At 46.1% G+C, this 17,603-nt stretch overlaps 1 protein-coding gene across 1 annotated transcript; it reads right to left on the bottom strand.

Annotated features, from left to right (window-relative positions):
• Nucleotides 1–966: 966 nt before the first annotated feature.
• On the bottom strand, nucleotides 967–2,373 carry LOC116895723 (beta-1,3-galactosyl-O-glycosyl-glycoprotein beta-1,6-N-acetylglucosaminyltransferase 4). Its single transcript, XM_032896906.1, has one exon. The coding sequence runs from the start codon at nucleotides 2,371–2,373 to the stop codon at nucleotides 970–972; it is 1,404 nt and encodes a 467-aa protein (XP_032752797.1). The 3' UTR covers nucleotides 967–969.
• Nucleotides 2,374–17,603: the final 15,230 nt, after the last annotated feature.

The raw sequence follows: 17,603 nt of genomic DNA, 5'->3' as shown, positions 1-17,603 counted from the left end.
AATGATGCACTAACTCGAGTGTTAATTATTTTGAATTTCTGATTCCCATTTTGTTTAAAAAGGAAAAATTTGTAAGTGACCACAATAACCAAACGTAATGTCACATTTCACAATAACTCTTCTAAGAAAGCTGACTGACTGGTTACATAGAGCAGAAGTGTTCCCACCGTAAGCAAGGATACAATTGTATCTATAATGTTATCTTTAGGAAATAACAGGCACAGGCCTGGGGCTCTTGAACTATTTATCCTTTATTTGGACCTGTGTTTTAAAGAAACAAGGAATGAAAAGGAAAGCCGCTCATGGCACCACTGTGTAAGGAATGGAAGCTGATTACAGCTGGGTGGTCCTCTTCAGGGCATTACCGGTCCAGTCCACCCAGCAGCCCCCTGCCTTCCCAGACAATCATACCACAAACATCATGACCGACCACATTCCCTCTGCCCTGAATCAGAAAAGGAGGCAGGCACCAAGGTAAATTATACTTTGGCAAGCAGGTGATCCCGACAACCCTGAGCTTCTGAGGTAGTGAACCCTCCTCCCATTATCTTCCTAACAATTCAAAACATCTCAGTTGCTGAGCTGAGAAAAGGAGGGAGGCTATCATACTCACACGCTTTTCTGAGGGAGGGTTTAGTGATAGGCACCTCATTACACGGAACAAGAAGAAACTCAAAATAATTTATTGTTGCCACATAGAAGGGTAATGCTAAGCTTCCTCGAGGCACACGTCATTGCATCCTAGATTAATTCCTGTGTGTCTTTCGATAAAGTGCCTGGTGCACTGCTAGGTGTCAATAGATGTGCTACTACTGGACAGTTAACAGCTCTGATTTAGTAAGACAGTGTTTAATCCAGAACTTAAACACCAGCCAACTGGGCTGGAAGTCCAGGTACAGAAAGCTGTAGTTTTCCAACCTTGGAAACTATTGCTCAGATGCTACAAGGCATGGGGCAATTCCATCTCGCTTAACTCTCTGTATCAGACACCCTCAGGCCTGTAGCGATCTTATGTGTGGCTTTGGGGTTTCCCTCTGTAATGGACTTCTCTGAAGACAAAGCAATCAACTTTCTCTGTTGCTCTTCGAGTTTCTCTGCCAGACATTTAATCAGGACAGGGTCTACCTTAGAATCAAACTTATTAGCAAACCAGTGCCCTTCCTTTATGAGCCACCGTAACTCTGCAGCTCCGTAAATGCACACACTTCGAAGGTGAGAGCCAGTGCAATTGGGGTAGAAAAAGCCTTCGTAGTAATTCCATTTGACCAGGCGGGTCTTACTCTGCAGGTCAGACACGTCCTGGGACGATCTGGAAATTCCTCCGGGGATTCCTGGTATCCGGATTAGGGTGGCCCAAAAGTGTTCATCGGGAGAGTATGTATCTTTAGACCAGGCAAAAAAGTCTTTGACGAGGGAGCTGTTGAAAATATATTTAACAAATGCTTGACTTAAAACAAAGTAGGCACTGCCCACAAAGACCTCAATGTTGTGAGGGGGTGCCCCCTTGGAGACGTTGGTCTTTACTGGCAGCTTTATGTACTCATAAGGCACCTGTCTGAGTTCGTGGTGATAGGTGAACCTCTCCATCTTACCTGTGGGAGGTCGCACCGTCTCTAACATATTCCTTCCTCGGAGTTTTTTCAGCTCTGTCACTAGTTCAAAATTTGACTTTAGGGGAAAGTCTTGCCCACATAGGTTGATGACGTACTTCCACTGAACGGAGGACTTGAGAAGGTCCGATAAGCAATTCCAGTCAGCCTGGAGCCTGGAAATGTGGGCATACTCCACGGCCTCTAACTTGGAGGCGATGAAGATGTTGGAGAAGCACTTAGCCAAGTTGTTCATGGCAGCTTTGAACGCGTCTGGTGACTTCAGGTCATAGTGGATACAGTAAAGGTTGTGCTGGTTGTAAATAGCATGGATTAACCGTTCAACCATAATGGCATCTTTGTGGACGACCAGTGAATAGGCTATGGGGAAGTCCTCCTCCACTCTTGAAACGGGCTTTTCGTGGTACTGTCTTAGGGTCTGATAGATGTCACAGTCACTTGTCATCAGTGCGACATCACCGTCCTCCAGGTCGATGATATTGCGTCTTCTGATTTCCAGACTCTTGCCGATTTCCAACGGCTCGTGCTCGTAGACCCCTGAGCAGTTCACTGCATCCCTGGCCGCATCCCCGGTGTCGGGGAACCTGTTCCTTACAAATGGTGAGGTACTCAGGGAGTATTCAACCAAGTAAATGTCCCTCTGAGGGAAGAGGAGCCTGCCCACATTTAGAAGCTTTAACAAGGAGAACAGCCATAGGGTTAAGAAGAGGATGAAGACTTTCTGCTGGAGAGTGTATTTAAAGCAACATCTGAGTATCTTCATTCTGCAGAGGAGAAAGGGACAGTGATCGTTGATTATCTGTACCAAGAGGAAAATCAACTGAGTTCATCTAACGTTTGCTGGGTACAACCTTTGGTGCATCCCACAGAGCAGGGAACGCCAAGGTAAAGGGAGCAAAGTCCTTGAACAAGTCCAAAATAATGAAATAAAAACATACCGTTAACTAATATCAGCTCACTGAGAGATGTTGGTTATTAAACACCTTAGATGATAATACTCACAGTTGCTCCCTAGAATGGTTGAGGGCTGGTTCTAGGACCTCCAGGGGATGACCAAGATCCACAGATGCCCAAGTTCCTTACCCAAAATGGCTTGCTATTTGCATAATCATGTCCTATCTGTCCCTTTCTGTGTCTGGGTAATTTATAATACCTACTGGATCACTCATATAACACTTGTCTGCATGGATTTATTATAGCACCTGGGTCAGGGAAAATTTAAGTTTCATTTCTAGGAGCTTCCTAGAAGTTTCTTTTCCAGGTTTTTCAAATGAGAGTTCTGCTGAATTTGCAGACAAGTAACCCATGGAGGCAGAAGGCTGGTTACACAATGCGTCACTCGCAGTCTGCATTAGTCTTGGTGTGTGTGAGGGGCAATTACTGTGGTTTGGACAGAAGTAAAGAGAACCAGGTGATCGGGAGGGCCTCAGAAATGCACTTGAGGCCCCCAGGTCATCTAACTTTATCCAGCTTCAGATGCTTATTGGCCGGAAGGCTGTTAGGAACCGTCCAGAGAACCCCATTTCTCAGCGCACAGAGGGTAAGAAGCAGAGATTGTAAACATTGCAAAGGCCTTATTCCTTTCTCTGTTAGTCCCCATTTTCTCACAGGGATTAGCAAAATGGCCTTGAGGCTGGAAAAGGCTCAGACTAGAGTTATAAAAACGTCCATGGGCTTACAGTGTGTGACCTTGCCTGTGGAAGCCAGTGTTCCATATCGCTGAAACAAGAGACAGACAGAAACCTTGGCCTTGAGAGCCTCAGTGGCCAAGAGACTCACTCTGGGCTCTGGAAGAGCAAAAAGCTAAGACCTGACAGGGCACCAAGTCCTCTGAGCTGGGGCTGCCATTCAACGGTAGGTAGGGTGTGGACCTGGCAGTGGAGTGAGTATAGGCTGGACAGATGGGAGGCAAGATTCCTCATGACCCGACCTGTTAACCCTAGGGTGAGATGTGGATGAACTCTCCTCAGCTTGCTCAAGTGGGTGGTCTCCACCCATCTGTGGAGACGGGAAAAGCAGATGACAGAGGAAGAGTAGCCTTGCAGTTCTGACCGCGCTTAGAGCTTTTCAATTTTCTGTGGATTTCCACACGGAAATGTTTACCAGGAACTCAGCAAGGCCACCACTCAGGCTTGGGTGAAGGGCAGTGGCTGCAGAGAAATGTGCCAGCAACATAAATATGGAACCAGAAGACCCTTGGGAGCCTGTGAGCATGGAGATGGCGGTAAGGAGGAAAGGATCCCTGGCAATCAGCAGAGGGAAGCGCTGAGATGAAACGATGCAGTGAACAGGGATCTCAGATGCACAGGCCAAGGGCATGTTGCAGGCAAGCGGGCGGCACCTCCTCCCAATGAGTTCCGCACATTCCCACACAGGGCTGCAAGGCCCTCTCCAAGCTGCAGGCCATGCTGAGTTCTGTGGTCCTGATACCACAGAGGGAAGCTCCTCCTGCAGTGACTTTACATGGCACCCTTGTATCTATTCACCAGGGTTCTGCAGAGACCAGCGACATGTCAAGAACCACAAACTTCAAGAGTGAAGGGGGCCAGCTTGGGCCAGCAACTGGCAACGAGAAGCCACTTCTGTCTTCCTGCTACCTGCACCCTTAGACCTGAGGAAAGCCACGACTCCTCAGGCATGGAGGATGTAAAGGAGCCCTGAGACCTACGCAAGTCAGAAGGGTGGGCTAGGCCAAGCTGGCCTCAAGCTGCCCACATTGTTCCCAGGAGGCCAGTCTAACTCCTTCTGCAAACACTCCAGGGGCTACTTTCCTTTCTAGGGTATGGGCAGGCAAGCAGTTTGCTGGCTGGGAGATAAAAAGTCATTATCGATGACTTCAAAGAAGAAGGACTCTCCCCTCTCACCTGTGTAGAAAGGAAGCTAACTTGTGGAGCCTAGACCACAAGAGACACAAGGCCTAGCTACGACAATCAAACCGGAAGAAGCTAATAACAAAGTTCTACAGCTGTAAGCTCACGTAAATAAGGTCTATAATGATTCAAGAGGAGACCACTCCTCACTAAAGCCCCCAAATGGAAACAACATTTCCAACCACACTCCTGGCCTCCCAGGCCCCCAGACCCCAGAGGCAACGTAACCAGTGACGCCACACGCATGGCCAGCAGCAGAAAGCAGCATCAAAGCAGCCATCTTTTAGGTTAACAGCCTTAGAGCCCAGCCACAGAGCAAGAGGGCACCCCCTATCCAGAGAAGGAAGGGACAAGTAAATGGGAACAGAACGGAGACTCAGAGAAAATGACTGAGTGAGTTTCGCCACCCAACAAAAACAAGGTTGAAGAGATGGCTCAGTGGCTAAGAGGAAGCCACTCGTCCAGAGGATACCGGGTAGATCCTTACCACCCACTTGGAAGCTCGAAACTCTCTAACTCCATGTTCAGAGGACCCGATGTGCTCTTTGGGCCTCAGAGGGCACTTCACATATGTGGTGCAAAGACATACATGTAGGGGAAGCATCCATACACATAAAATGAAAATAAAATATCAAAGAAGGGAAAAATAATTTTACACGTAAAGAGTGCAACCTGGGAACTCACAGAGCTCCAGACACTGGACAGATGGAAGTGCTGGGCTTCAGGATGTCACGGAGCTGGGCTTGAGGACCCTGGGAGAACACTCTGTAGCTGTGTCTAGTTAACCTCTCTGAAGATCAGTGTTTTTGCTCAATATGGGATTTAGAAAGTCAGTCTCCCCCTCCCCCCAGTGCCCAGTGTCTTAAATTGTATTCAGCATATGAAGTCACATAGCTGATTATGGAGTCCATGAAAAATTTAGCTCCAATAAAAGATTTATGAAACCTTCCCTTACTTTAAGGCCTTTTCTTACTGATGGCCAGCTTGCTTAACACATCTTGGAACTTTTTCAGTACAACAATTATACAGGACTCACTGAGTTTATCTATGTTAAAAGGTTGACTTCAACTTTGTAGTTTTATGTGTGTGTGTGTGTGTGTGTGTGTGTGTGTGTGTGTGTGTGTGTGTGTGTGTGTGTGTGTGTGTGTATCTATATGGGGATATGTGCACAGGAATGCCAAGCGCCTAGAGGCCAGTAAAGGACCTTGGATCTCCTGGAGTTGGAGTTACAAGAAGTTGTGAGCTGCCTGACATGGTTTCTGGGGATTGAACTCAGGTCCTCTGCAAGGGCAGTAGATGATCTTCACCACTGAGCCACCTTACTCCAAACTAGCTTTTAGAAAGAGAAACTGTAAGGTCGTTTTATGAAGACAATGCTAAGAACATGGCTGCCCTATCCCTCTTCTGATCAAGGTAGGCAGTGGCAATGTTCTAAGGAGGGATGGCAAGTACTTCTTTAGGTCTAACTCATGTTTACTGCCTATGTTTTCCAGCACTGGACGGAACCCAGGACCTCAGGTAAGCTAGGCCAGTTCTACTATACCCAGTTCTACTGCCCATCTTCCCAGTCTACCCCTAAAGCCTCAGTATAGATCCAGTATTTTAAAATCAGCCTCCATCCCAAACTGTGTTAATGGAATAGCATTGTTGTGGCCATGGACTTAGACCGTTTCTAGCTCAATCCCTCCAACAGACTAATGAGGTAGTAATTGTCAGCATCTCTTATGAGGAAAGGAGACTGTGGCACAGGAGATAAACTCCTACCCAAGGGCAAGGGCAGAAAGCTCTCCTTAGGGAGACCTCCATAACGGTGAGCCTGAAGCTTCTCTGTGTGGGACCAGCACCTTCCTGGGTGTTTGTCCTTTACTGCACGCAGGTCCTGGCAGGTGAGCAGGGAGGCCTGTTCCTTGTGAGTAATGGCCTTTCTTCTCACTCTAAGTCTTCCCAGCTTTAAATTCATTTTTACCAGTGTCTCAAATTAAAAAGAAAGTCTGCAAAAACCTCAAACTGTTCAAGGTCCTGATGTGGAGAGTGCTGGAGCTTTTATTTAATGCTCCCATTGGAAGTCTTACATAACTGTATTAAACAGAAACAAATGAATTCCACAAAGCAAACTATGCTTGTCTGAGAAAGAGTCTGCATGGAGGTCCAGCCTATGGGGAGACCCTGGCAATCATCCGTCTCCTCGAGACTGGTAGACCCAGTCAATGGGCTGATGGAAGATGTAACCAATTTTTCAGTCAGGAGGATCCAAGGAAGAACACTGTTATTTTGAGGGATCCAGTCTGTAGGGATACCTAGCTCCCACATCTTGTTGCTATGCAGTTAGGGAACTATCTGAGGTTTTCCTAAACATTTAGAAAAGCTTTCTGGGCCCGTTCCCTTGAGGCAGAGGACATTCCCTCTAATGCCATCCTTGTTTTTATTATGCTTATCAACTTGAAAAAATAGGCTTTATGAGAAACACGTATTAACTTGGGAATGTCAGAATATTTTTTTCTAAAGACTCCTTACAAAGAAGTCATTACTTACCATGGGGCAGTGATGGAAGATGAATATAAGCATACACATAAATAAAAGCCAAAGCTCCTCTGAGGACCCCGGCTGACATGAAACGCAAACTAATGCAGCACCACAGGAACCCTGGCCTCAGGGCCTGGAGTCTCATCTCAAGCACGGAGAATTCTGGACTGGGACCGTGATGGGGTTGGGAGGGTGACTCAGCTCAGGTGCATGTTCCGTGGCGCCTCCACCAGTACCATCAGGAGCTGTGCAGAGTCCAGCCAGGCTTCTCAAATGACACCTGTCTGAGTCTAGAAGGGCGTTGCCAAGGCCCCACAGCTGTCACAGCGTGAGGGCAGAAATGCAACACCCATGTAAAAAGCCCAAGAACCTCAGGGCCCTGGAAAGGCAGGTAAAGTGCGGTCCTTCCGAGAAAAAAGGCAAGGGTTTTACTCTTGCTTCCGATCCTAGAAACACGCCATTAATAGCTCCAGGACCGTCTGAAAGCAGGTAGTGAAAACAGGGCTTGCCGTTACAGTGGTCCATAACACAGCAAGACATTCGATGTGAACTGACATCCTGCGTGCTGCCTCCACTCTTTAACAACAACCTCCCTGGCCTGCAGGCCACCACAACTCATTTCTGTCACTCACCACAGACTACATGACCACCTTGTCCATTCTCAGCGGAATTTCTTAAAATATTAAAGGCTCTTGAATAGCATAGAGCCTGCTTTCCAATAGAACGACAACACTACTTAAATAGCAGAGTTCTCCTTCCACCAATACTTGCCAAAACTACAGTTCTCAAAGGAAACAAAAACATGAAATCACCAAAAAACTGAAAGGGCTTTAAGGGTGACTAGGTCCAGCACCTCCCGAAAGCCTACGCTTCCGTCCTGGGATGCTGGGGAACTTCTTTCCTCATTATGCTGTCGCCTTAGTCTGCTCCTGTAGAAGCAAATACATGAGATGGGAGTTTTATCAATAACAGAACTGTGTATTTCTCATAATACCTGTAAATTCAGGAGATTTTATGATCGAAGTGGATTACATCTGGGGCTGGCACAATGGCTTCCAAGATGTTGTACTCTCCCAAGCACGTCAGTCAGAAGGGGAGCGCAGCGTGTGGGGTGCGTGAACAGCAACTCCACGCTAGCCTCTTATAAGGTCACTAATCAGGGTTGAGGTTGGCTCCAGTGAGGCTTGCCTATGGCGCAAGGCCTAGGTTCGATCCCCAGCTCAAAAAAAAACTAGAAAAAAAAACTGAAAAAAAAAAATAAGGTCACTAATGTTGTGACTCTCTGCTAAGGCATTTGCTAACCTCCTATGCTTCCTAATTCGATCCTGGCAGTTAAGTTTTAGCATGTGAACTTGGGAAGGACACATTAGGTTGCAGTGATATGCATCAATTGTCACATCAGGGACTCCACAGAGGTGGATCCCCGGTCCTTATAGGGTTCCTTATGGTGGCACCCAGCACAACCTGGGTCCCTGTTCCTCACCACTAAGATAGTTTTGACCAAAGCCAACACATCCTCCATGCTGCCAGTGTTGCAGGATATTTGGTCACACTGAAAACCCCAAATATGGACTGGAAAGGAAAGCGCTTGTGGTGGCCCAGGCTGGCCTGACACGCACCTTTAACTCAAGGCTTTTCTATAAACCTACCCCGAGGCTAAATAAGGTCAGAGACAGGTCAAGAAACAGTGGTCCTTAACCATCAGGCAGGCAGTGAGCAGCGTAAGAAACAGGGAGGAGAAGGAGGGTCTTTGGGTTGAAGAATTGGCCCAAGATAGCATAAAGCATCTTTCTGGGATGTCGGAAATTAAGTAGGAAAAGGTCATCAGGTTTTCTCTACACTCTATAGGCCTAGCAGGGTTTCACCCGGCATCTGGCTCTGATCTTCGCAAAATTAAAATCCCCATGGTTAGGATTCTTTTTTTTTTTTTAGAGGCGCATTGGTCTGGACACATCCTGTCCTTAATGGTCTATGCAGAATGTAGTATCATTGTATTTTCTTACTTATACATTCCTTAAATCTATTCTTGCTTTTCAAGATGAGAAAGCTTGATGCAAAATATATGAACTTTCTTTAAAGCTTGTAATATAGAGCAGGGTGAACTTCAGCTTTGTGCGTACAATTCTGCCTTCAGTCACGACTCAGCCTGGAGTCACGCATGATGATGCTGAAAGACTACTAAACTGCTCGAAATGCTAAGATTACACAAACCTAATGGGAACCTTTGGTTTTTCCTAGCACTGTATCAAGGAAAACAATTCACCACAACGAGCAGAGGAGGAGACCCTGCTAAAACTATGGGGAAAAAGTATCCTGGTGGAGTCAGGCTAACTGCAACAATGTTTTACATTTACCTCCCCATGGTCCAAATTACCAAGCTTCAGGTTTCTGTCTCTGTGAAACAAGGTTTAATGGCTCAGGAACCAACTTGGACCAAAGCAACTTCTGGGAGGCAGAGGTTTTCTGAGTCAGGGCTAAGTTCCTTCTGTGCATTAGCCAGAGCCAGATGTGTGCTATTATTAAGTCTTTATTCTTGTCTCTAGGTGGTAGAGATTTCATACTGGAGGCATGTATTCTCTGCAGGAATATGTTCTACACCAAAAGTATATCCCATTCCTGCTCTGTCAGGCCCTCTAATCCTAGCCATTAGCTTCCTCTGCATGAGGAAGACTTGGCCTCCCACTCACTCCCTGTGTTTCTGAGTCCACCCTTCAAGGTGTAAAATAAGCCCGCCCTCACACATGCCCCTCCCCATTCTGGCTGAGCCTTCCCTAAGATGAATAGGCAGCCTTTCTCCTGCAGAGCCTGACATTCTTCCCCCACCTCTCTCCCTCCTCCCTCCCTCCCCTCTTTCCCCCCTCCTTTCCTCCTGCCTCCCTCCTCTCCTTCCCGTCTCCCCCCCCCACTCGTGAGCTCCTGGGTAACTCTGGTCTTCAAGCCTCCTAGAGAACTCAGGTCTCTTCTTGACCTCAGGACCCCATAGTTCCACTGTTTCTTCAATTAAACCACCTTCCCTAGGCCTTGGCCGCTAGGAGTTCTAAAAGTCTAGAAAAACAAAATATATCATTTCCTTGAGTTCTCTCTTGATTACCTTTTCAGAATCTCTGGACAATAGCCTCCCCTCCCCACGACCCCAGCCATTTACACAGCCCCATTTTTGTGCTGCTTTATAAGAAAATCTGTCTTCAGAGGGAGCACAAGAGGTCACTAAAGGTTGCTTCTCTGCTTTCGAGCACGATTCATCCTGGCACACTGAGCTGTTTGTGGCCTTTACAAAATAGAAGACCCATGGTCTGGGCTCTGTGAGTAAAGCTGCCCCAAAGACTACTGATGTGTCACGGGCAGTCTGCTTGCACAAATATTAAGCAGGATAATGGTTTTCCCTATCCTACAATGCTACTGTGAAAGCCCTATGACACAATGCCTGTGAAGAGCTGGGAAAAATATACAGGTCTGCACTGGCGATCAGGTTTGAGGACCTTCATAAGAGGAAGAATGGTTTTCTAGAGACAGGCCAGATTCTTTCTTTGTTCTACTTTCCCGAAGCAGTGCCTCCATTAACCCCGCTAACCCCAACCCTCATACTCCCATTTCTGATATTATTCATTCTTTATCTTTAGCAACACTGTTTTTGTTGATAAAGTAATTTTCAAATGAAGATCCAGGAATTCTCCCGGGAGCTACAGGTCATGAAAGAACCAGACCTTCCTGGTTGTGAGACACAGGAAGGCAATTACTGTAGTAATGTTTGAAGTGGTTCCTCATTCTTCCAGAGGTTCCTTGCCGAGAACTTCTTCTAAGGGCTCCTAGAATTTTCAGCAAGGCTAAGCAACAATGCCCGATATGGCGGCTCCTGGTAATTTTCTGTGCTTGGCAGAGTTACAGATGTCCTCTCAGTCCCCCACTCTTTTAGGGGTGACTCTCTGTGGAGAGCTCTGTACTACAGTATCAATTTAAAATGTCATATCCTGAGGGCACCAACAAAAGCCATCCGATGCTGCAAGCTTAGCGTGAGCATACGACACATCCCCAGAAAAGAAAGGGCAGCTGCGAACCCTGTAAAGATCCGTCTCAGCGGCCTGCTCTGACACGCAGCTGACTAAGGCGTGTTGAAACGAAATTGTGTTACTGCAAAACAGGTTTCTTGCTCAGTACTTTAACTTCAGCACAGCTGTTTAAAAATTTATTATCTTTTAAAAATAGTTCCTTTACCGCCACAAAACAGCAAGGCAGAGCCTCCTGGAATGCCAGGACATGAAGTCAGTCTCATGCCTGCTTCTTCCAGATCTCCTATTCTTTCTGCCCCTGCAGTGCACCAATAGATGCTTTCAGGTCTAAGGGAGAACCACAAGGTGTGTAAGTTACATTGGAAAGAACTTCCTATCAAGATGCTTTATTCAGACTGAAATGGTCCCTCAAGGTGGAAATCTAGGTCACTGCTTGATGTGACAAAAAAAAGCGCAGAAATCATTCACCATTCTCTGCCTTCCACAAAGAATCCTATGAGGGTCAGCCAGCTGATTCTTGGTCTCCTCTTTTTATATTTCAAGGTAAACAGTGACTGCCACTATCCAGCTGGCAAGGCGCTTGATGCCAAGCCCTAGCAGGAAGCTAAAATGCCAAGAGCCATAAACCAATAAAACTTCCAGTTCTTAATACTACTGTGACCCTTATATGATAAAATGTTGTCTGTGTTTTTTAAAAGGACTCCCCCAAATACCCCTGCCTTCTAGATATTAGTTGGACAGCAACCACATACCATGCCTGCCCTCTAAGGTACCAAAGACTGCAAGAGGGGCTGACCAACACAAACCTTCCCACCCTGAGTTTCTTTCCATAAGCCTTCTGTCCTTCTGCCAGAAAACCAAGCTGCCTTTGAGTTCCATATTTCTAACATAGTATGGGTCAAAGAAATGTTTTAATTCCTTTTTTTTCCTCAGCAAAACTTGAATTGGCTCAATTATTATTGTTATTGTTGCCTGTTGCTATTGTTGCTGCTATTTACTGTTGCCTTACTGTTATTGCTGCTGTTGCTGAGAAAAAAAAGGCTGCAACATTGCTATTACTGCGCATTTACTTGCTGTTGTTGCTGCTGTTGCTGTTGCTGTTACTGTTATTGCCACCCACTCTGCTTACTATTTGCTGCTGCTGTTGCAACTACTGTATTTGTTTCTGTATTGCTGTTCGGCTTCTGCCTGTTATTGTTGTTGCTATTGCTGTTGTTATTATTCCTGTTATTCTTTCTTCCTTTCCATTGCTGTTGTTATTGCTGTTGTTGTTTGCTATTGCTGTACTGTTGCTGTTACTGTTATTACTATTGCTGTTATTTATTTAGCTTATTGTTGCTATTGCTGCTGCTGTTATTTATATTCTATTATTGCTGTTATTACTATTACTGTTGCTATTGCTACTATTGTTGCTATTCTTTCTTCAATAACCTTTGCTATTTTTACTATTAGTATATTACTTTACCTATTATTACTATTAACACTATTATTGCTATTACTGTATTATATTACTACTGTTGTTACTGTTACACTGTTGTTGCCTATTGCCTGCTGTTGTTGCGCTGCTCCTGTTGTTGCTGTTGCTGCTTTGTTGCTGTTGTTGTTGCCTTTGCTGTGCTTGCCTGTTGCATGCTGCTCTCTTGCATGTGCATGCAAAGGCCAGAAACAGGTGTGAGAACCCTCCACTGCGCTCACTTTTCACTGACTTGATGCAGGATCTCTCACACTGGTAGGTGGTATTTCAGCTGGAGTGACTGGCACTAAGCGCTTGGGGTCCACCTCTCTGCCCCAGTGCTGGTTACAGGTGCACTGGCATGCCTAGCTTATTTTGTTTTTCATGTAGTGAGATCTGGGCAGCTCAGGTCCTCAGGTCTGCCTGCTTATGTAGAACCTGCTCTTACCCATTGAGCCACCCTACAAGCTTCCCTTGTCTGTTGTTTTAAAATGAACTTTCACGGTATTACAAAGAATCTTCCTCCATCCAAAAAGGTGCGCAGATGGGCCTCTCCCCCAGACCCTAGATCTCTGGGAAGCGTTTATTTTGCTATCATAAGTTCATCCATATTTTATTCTCCCTAATTAACTCCTTAAAAGCTCTGTAGCTAGCTTCTTGAAGATCTTGCTCATTTCCATGTGCATTTATGCCCATGCATGTTGGGGCATGGTGGAAGGCTCTGTATGTGCAGTGTGTGTGTGTGTGTGTGTGCATGCCTGGGGTATGTGTGTGTTTGAATGTGTGTTCACACATGTGTGTATATGCACATGGGCTGCTGCACGTGAAAATGAGCCGTGTAATGTACATGAGGGGTGTCAGTGCATGTTGCATGTGCATGTGCCTGTGTGCATGTGAAAGTCTTTGCACATGTGCACACACATGCACAAACATGTCAACGTCAGGGAGAATTAAACTCCCAGAAATGGCAGTGGCTCCAAGTGTTGCTGCTAATGAATGGATTGGATGCTCTGAAACTGAGATTAGAAAACTTACTCATTTTGTTTTCTCGGCTCAACCAACTTCAGCGAGTAGGAGCTCAGCAGATATCCAACCTTAGCTTCTGTAGTAATCAGAAGTCCCAGAGATCATCTAGGCATGGTAGTACATTTTGTAGTCCTAGTGCTCAGAAGTCTGAAGGCAGGAGGATTAGAGTGAGAGGGACAGCCTCACGCTACACTGATTCGCTTACACACACACACACACACACACACACACACAGCCATGAGCACATGCAGCACCAGGACAGGGCTCTGCCATTTCTGACAGTGATGATGCTGCAGGTCAGATCTTTTCTCTTTTCCCAGAGCTTCTTCACAGTGTGGGGCATAAGCATGTGAAAATCTGTATGTGTGTCATGCACACAGACATCCACACAAGCACACATACTCAGGCATTTGCACTAGACATGCGTGCACAAGAGACAGACCTGCACGATGTGTTTGTGTGTGTGTACTGCCTCTCACACAGACACATGTGTGTGTAAGGTGCACACTACTCTCATGATTGCATGGTTCGATCAAAAGATCTGCTGGCTTAAAATAGGTAAAACTGCCTAAATCTTGTACATGGTCCCATAAATACTAAGTTCAAATCAGGAACTCAAAACTAACCAGGGAGGATAAAAGCCCACGAATGGTAGGTCAATAATAATAAGAAGTTCAAAGCAGAAAATTTGGCCTTTGCAAAACCCAGTCCAAAATCCCTGACAATGTACATCAGCGGCCCTGGCAAGGCTGCATTGAACCATAGTTCCCCACAGGTTATAACGGGCTGTACGCGCAGGTGACACGACGAATAAACACAAACGCCCAACACCATGCTTAAGCATGTAATCGTACCTAAAGCAGAAGTCAGCGCTCAGGATTGATTTTCTGGTGGACAGTGAATGTGGTCAGTCTGTACGAATTTGATAAAACTCAAAAAACAATATAGGGAAGACTCAGGCAGGCCTCCGCCACCCTCAACAGTCATCCTCCACTTTCACTCTCAGAGATCCCTCCTGCTGAAAGAGGCGACTCAAAAAGCTTTCTTCCTACCTCCCCATGCAAGCCAGGCCAGTGTTGAAAAGAGTCCCAGGTTGGGGGGAACCATGGTTCTCAACGGGAAAGAATGTCTTGCTTCTCTCCTTTTCTCTCTTCTGCTTTCTGCCTGGGCTCTATAAGATGGCTAAACCATTCTGAGAGAAAGAGTAGACCAGAGACTCACTGGTCTCTCAGCCTCAATCCTCAAGCCACTGTTGCAGCCCAACAGACACCCTCCCTGAGCTTTGGTTTGGGTGGAAAAAACCTCGCACATTTAGAACTTGAAAGACAAGCACGGAAAAGGGTAAAATGCCTTCTCTCGGATGAACTTTAAATCAGATTGAAGTAAAGGGCTTCGCTCACCGCTCCTGTATATAGTCAAGTGCAAAAATATGTCTCAAGATGCTGAACTTCTCATCCGTCTAAATTTGGAGGTAGAATGGAGGCTTAGGTAAACATCTGAAGGAAGACAGTCTGCAAGATTTACCAAGTGCTCAGTGCTGGCCAGGGGCTGCAGTTGGCTGGAGGTTTCCTTCCACCCTCCAGCTTTCGCTTGGCCTGCTGTGTGTGGCTGTGGTCAAACAACAGTCCACGCAGTGTCCCAGCATCCCCAGTGAAGTGGGCTCCCTTCTTGAGAGGTTCTGTGCCACACAGGACTCCTGGAGACAGTTTTTCAATAAAAATGTTGGTACCATGTGGCTCAAGAATGCGCAGTTCAAGCCACAGGTGTGCCCCTTCCCTTTCTCTGGCCTATCTCCCAACTTGCCACATTTAACCTCCATCCTGACCGTTAGGCACATCCTACAAGTTTGGAATGGGAACCAATGGTTCTAATTTGAGTCCCAGTCTGCCACCAATGAGATGTCCCATGGCCTCTATTCCTAATAGCCCTAGGAAGAGCAATGTGAGCTCGACTCCCAGTGCGTGAGGCATGGTTGAATGTGCCCCAGCATGCCATGGCAGGACAACTGGATGGCTGTTGTCAGCCTCAGGGTGTTTGAAAACAGCTGGTCTGGTCAACCACTGCCCTGCAAACCCAGCAGGGGTCCTGCTCAAAACTGCCCTCCCACATCAGAAGCTGTCATTGAGAGAGGTGGCTGTTGTGTATTATAGGTTTACAGACCAAAGGCCTTTTCGTTTTGTTTTTTTTCCCTCTAGTTCTTGAGTCCACAGCTGTCAAGCAGGGGGTAGGGGTGGTGGGTGTATAACAGCTATCCTCAAGTCCTGAAACTCTGAAAATACTTTAAAAGAACAAGTAAAGATCATGAAACGTGAGTGACAGGATTAAACCGGTGAGAGTCCGCTTTACCTGCTGTGGGTTTCTAATTGAAGCAGCTATAATTCCTATGTCAATTTCCTCTTCAAACCCTAGAACTTCTAATACATCATATTTATAAACTAATTGAGATCATGAAGATATATTTTCTGAACTTTCTTCGTCATCCCTAGGTAAAAGGTGCTTGTCTTAGTCAGGTTTCCTACTCCTGCACAGACACGTATGACCAAGGAAACAAGTTGGGGGGAAAGGTTTATTCAAACACATTTTCCGTTGCTGTTCATGCGTGAAAGTCAGGGGCTGGAACTCCAGCAGGTCAGAGAAGCAGGAGCTGATCTGGAGGCCATGGAGGGATGTTCTTACTAGCTTCCCCTGGCCTCAGCCCTTTCTTATAGAACCCAGGACTAACAGATGGCCACACCACAATGGGCTGGGTCCTCCTTGATCACTAGTTGAGAAAATGCCTTACAGCGTGGGTCTCATGGAAGACATTTCCTCAGCAGGCTCCTTTCTCTGTGACAACTTCGGCGTGTGTCAAGTTTACCACTGAAAACTCCCACCAGTACAAGTAGCTTGCCATCAAACCTGATGACCTGGGTTTGAGCTTAGAACCCTAGGATGGAAGGGGATGAGGAATGAGACCCCTGCGATTTAAGCCTCCACGAATATAGCTCCACTGGCTGTGCCACGCACACCACACACCTCACACTACACACCACACACACACACTCACACACCTCCACACTCTCACACACACTCCCTCACACACGCAAACACATACACATGCTCACACACACACACACTCACACACACTCTCACACTCACACTCTCACACACACCCTACCTAGATAGGTAATTTTAAAAGATGTCTAATTATGGTGTTGGTAGAAATATAGGGACTGCAGTGCAATCACGCTGTACCATTTAAAATACAGATTTACATGTAATAGCTTGCTCTATGCTAGAACGGGCTAAGTTCAAAGCTTGCTCCCGTGTCACGAGGCCGCTGTGCTTCGATCCCTAAGAGGTCATCTCCTAGCAGCATTGAAGACTTTCTGTCGCTGTGCGGTGAATCGGTGCCCATTTCCTGAACTGTGTTTGTTTTCTTTCCCAGGCAGACTCTGTGCCTGCGATAGGCAGCTCCCAACCGATTCCTCCTGTGCTGACCCATGTTTTATGTTTTGACCACTCAAAGAATCATACAGCAGGTCAAGCAGTGTCTACCCAATGTTTGACCTATTGCTCTTCTGATTCATCCATGTTGAAGGCATATTGCTGAAGTTTTCTTACGAAGGCTGAATAATACTTTTCTGTGGGATATACCATATTTGCAAGCTTGTTCGCTGTCCAGTAAATATTTTAGGGCGTGTTAGGAATGCTAAAAATGCTGAGCTATACCTCAAAGCTTCTTTCAGAATATATACTTTATTCCCTACTTATTCTAAAGGTTTTAATCAATTAAATTTTATACAATATGTTTTTTGATTGTTATCTCTGCTCAAGCCCTCCCTTATCCAACTTCCGTGCCTACTTGTCCAGCTTTGTTTTTAGCTTCGACACCGTAAAGTCTCTTATGTACTGCTCATTCCTGGGTCAATGGTTTTTCTGCTGAAGTGTCAGCCAGGGGTATAGGGGCCACAGTCTTAAAACCCCCTATCCTTCTGTCATCTGGCGTGCCAATTCAATTACTCTCTAGCTCTTCAAAAACAAAATTTCATTTTGTCCATCAAGAAATAAATGCCTGTACTGTCTGCCGTGGTTGAAGCACCATGAACACACTAACACATGAGGTTTGAGGACA

Source organism: Rattus rattus, chromosome 3, assembly GCF_011064425.1.
Source record: "Rattus rattus isolate New Zealand chromosome 3, Rrattus_CSIRO_v1, whole genome shotgun sequence".
Taxonomy (NCBI): Eukaryota; Metazoa; Chordata; class Mammalia; order Rodentia; family Muridae; genus Rattus; species Rattus rattus.
Note: the sequence above shows the minus strand (reverse complement) of the source record. Positions and strands in the feature narration are given on the sequence as shown.